We start from the raw sequence: 3345 nt of genomic DNA on the forward strand, positions 1-3345 counted from the left end.
TAGGGACCAAGTTGTTTCCCTTGAAAACTTGTGCGGGCAGATCAGTCTCACACCCTGCTTGCTTTCCAACTCCAGCTCCCTAATCTGCCTCAGAGTTGCGCTGCAATTTGTGCTTCTGCAACATACTCCTTGGCTCACACGGACTTTCACCGCACTTGGGCTGAGATTGGCCAGAAGGAAGCGGGGGAGGCGCCATTGGGAACATTTTCCCCCCCCTCCACACACCATAAAAATCGGCAGCCCGCGCCCACAGCTCCCACCACTCCAAGCCTTGCAGCCGGCTGAGGACCGACAGCTCTGAGAGCTGCGGCTGTGAGCACGTGCAAACCTTTGTCACCTTCCAAACGCCCGCAGCTGCTGGGACAATGATTTTGAAAAGACTTGAAAGCTTGAGGCTAAAGTTAAAACGCAAGTGAGAACAAAACAGCAAACAGCAGACTCCTTGAGCGGAAAAGAAACACGTTGAAGCGTAAAGATTTTTAAAGTAAGGATGAGAGCTGTGCTTCCAAGGAGCTGAACCCCCCTGCCAGCTTTGGAGTTTCTGACGGTTACTGAGAGCAGGCATACACGTCTCAGCCTCCGAACTTCCAGACAGATAAAGAATTGGTGAAAAGCACCGGGCTACCGACCCAGGAGGCTGAGTCAGTTCGGGGGGACCGGGGAGCCCCTAGCTGCAGGATGAACTCCACCCACCCCCCTGGACTGCGCACCTCGCTGCACTTCTGGAACCACAGCAGCTACGCGCCGCACAGCAACGCCAGCGAGGCCCTGGCCAAAGGCTACTCGGACGGAGGTTGCTACGAGCAACTTTTTGTCTCTCCTGAGGTGTTTGTGACTCTGGGTGTCATAAGCTTATTGGAGAATATCCTGGTGATTGTGGCAATAGCCAAGAACAAGAATCTGCACTCACCCATGTACTTTTTCATCTGTAGCCTCGCTGTGGCTGACATGTTGGTGAGCGTTTCAAATGGATCCGAAACCATTGTCATCACCCTACTGAACAGTACCGATACGGACGCTCAAAGCTTCACGGTGAACATTGATAACGTCATTGACTCAGTGATCTGTAGCTCCTTGCTGGCCTCAATTTGCAGCCTGCTTTCCATCGCAGTGGACAGGTATTTCACTATCTTTTATGCGCTCCAGTACCATAACATCATGACGGTTAGGCGGGTTGGCCTCATCATCACTTGTATCTGGGCAGCGTGCACGGTTTCGGGCATTTTGTTCATCATTTACTCAGACAGCAGTGTCGTCCTCATCTGCCTCATCACCATGTTCTTCACCATGCTGGTTCTCATGGCTTCCCTGTATGTGCACATGTTCCTGATGGCCAGGTTCCACATCAAGCGCATTGCGGTCCTCCCGGGCACCGGCGCCATCCGCCAAGGTGCCAACATGAAGGGGGCCATCACCTTGACCATACTGATCGGGGTCTTTGTTGTCTGCTGGGCCCCATTCTTCCTCCACCTGATATTCTACATCTCCTGCCCCCAGAATCCATACTGTGTCTGCTTCATGTCTCACTTTAACTTGTATCTCATCCTGATCATGTGTAATTCCATCATTGATCCTCTCATTTATGCGCTCCGGAGTCAAGAACTGAGGAAAACCTTCAAAGAGATCATCTGTTGCTATCCTCTGGGAGGCCTCTGTGATCTGTCTAGCAGTTACTAAGTGGGAATAGAAGACCAGCCAACAACATGAGTAAGAGGCTGGCATTCTTAGGCACCTTGGACAGTGTACTTCAGCCCAGCTTTCTTCTCTGTAGAGCATCTCCTGACAATGTCTCTTGTACAAATTTAACTGTATGATTTTGGATGTGAAAAAAAAATGCCCAGTCTCTGTTATTTTTAATGTCTTGCTGCTTTTTGGCTGTAAAACATTCATCCATGTTATAGGTTGTAGGCACGATAGACTTACACAAAAAGAAAGAAAGAAGTCCTTATAAAAAGCCTAACAATGTCTCTTTCTTATTATTCATAAAGACTTGACACTTGCATGTTTTAGTAACAGAGCTATCACAGCCTCATTAAATATACTCTAATAAATGGTTTCTTATATCATACAATATTGAAATATAGAGATTTGATTCTAGTAGTTAAGGGGAACATATTGAAAAACAGATGCTTAATCATTAACAAAGTCGGCACCATAATGGAAATTTCAAGTCATTTCATAAGGGCTTTGTGCATTTCTCCCTGTGCAGACACAGACATGAAACTCCTCTTGAGCAAAAACCAGCTACCAAAAATGAAAAGGTGAGATTCTAAGTCAGAAAGCTGTGTGTGTTTCTCTAAGACAGAGGGATTCAATTGCCCATGCAAACAGTCTACTATCCCACACAGGGAATTTGAACTGGGGGCACAGGGAGAAGAGCAGTGATGGAAATTAAAGTGTTCTGGGAAAATAAGTTGTCATGTCAAGCTAAATTTCTTCATACCAAATTATAACCAACCACTGTCAATCAAAACAGAGAACGAGAGTCTCTCTGCAACTTTAGCCTGGAGCCCAATGGCTGCTGAAATGTCCAGAAAAGATGATGTTGCACACAGTGACCTGGTTTCCTACTGATAGAGAACCATACAATTAAGACCAGATCCTTTCATAATTCCTGTGGAAGTGACTTGCTGTTCACTTATTGCTTATTTTTACAACTGGAGTTCAATTGCTGATTATCAAGGATTTTCATGTAAATAAAAAAAGTCCACAGCACACGTGTTTTCAGGCAAAATTTGTAAACATCTGGAATAGAAGCACCTGTGTGGCACTGGCATGTTCTGAGCAGGAAAGTAGAAATCTTCTGAACCCCAGGGGACGCAATGCAAAGGAAGTCATCTTCCACAGGCACAGTTTGCAGAGTACAATCTTGTTTTGCTTCAAATAATCTCACAGGTTTAGCCATTGAGCTGTAAAATCTGTACTTTCCAGTGTGTGGGTTCTTTAAAATGAAAAAGAGAAAGAAAATAGTAGGCTGAGTATTAACAGTAAGCCATCATGTGATTTAACTTATGTTTTTAAATGCAAATGGAAGATAATGTGCAAAGGATGTCTTAATTCAAGTTCAATGTTTTACATATTGATAATAAAGTATGAGAAACACTTTCAGCATTCCTGTGGAAACATTACACTCAAGTACAAAGGGTAAATTGAAGTTTACAAATGAAAGGGCTTCTGGAGATGGGTTTTAATTCCACTACATTTCTTTTATTTTGAAGTGAAAATGACTGCAAGGATTTAAATATAAAGTAATAGACCAGTCAGAACCCAGAGCTGTAGCAGGTCACATGTGAGAAATCTCAGAGCTGTAGATACAGAAAAGAGAGCTGTAAGCATGCCACATCT

At 44.6% G+C, this 3345-nt stretch overlaps 1 protein-coding gene across 1 annotated transcript; it reads left to right on the forward strand.

Annotated features, from left to right (window-relative positions):
• The first annotated feature begins 678 nt into the window (after positions 1–678).
• On the forward strand, positions 679–1677 carry MC4R (melanocortin 4 receptor). Its single transcript, XM_007935500.2, has one exon. It carries the CDS (start codon positions 679–681, stop codon positions 1675–1677), a length of 999 nt encoding a protein of 332 aa, XP_007933691.1.
• The last annotated feature ends 1668 nt before the right edge of the window (positions 1678–3345 follow it).

Source organism: Orycteropus afer, unplaced genomic scaffold, assembly GCF_000298275.1.
Source record: "Orycteropus afer afer isolate SDZICR_OR568_19922 unplaced genomic scaffold, OryAfe1.0 scaffold00029, whole genome shotgun sequence".
Classification (NCBI taxonomy): Eukaryota; Metazoa; Chordata; class Mammalia; order Tubulidentata; family Orycteropodidae; genus Orycteropus; species Orycteropus afer.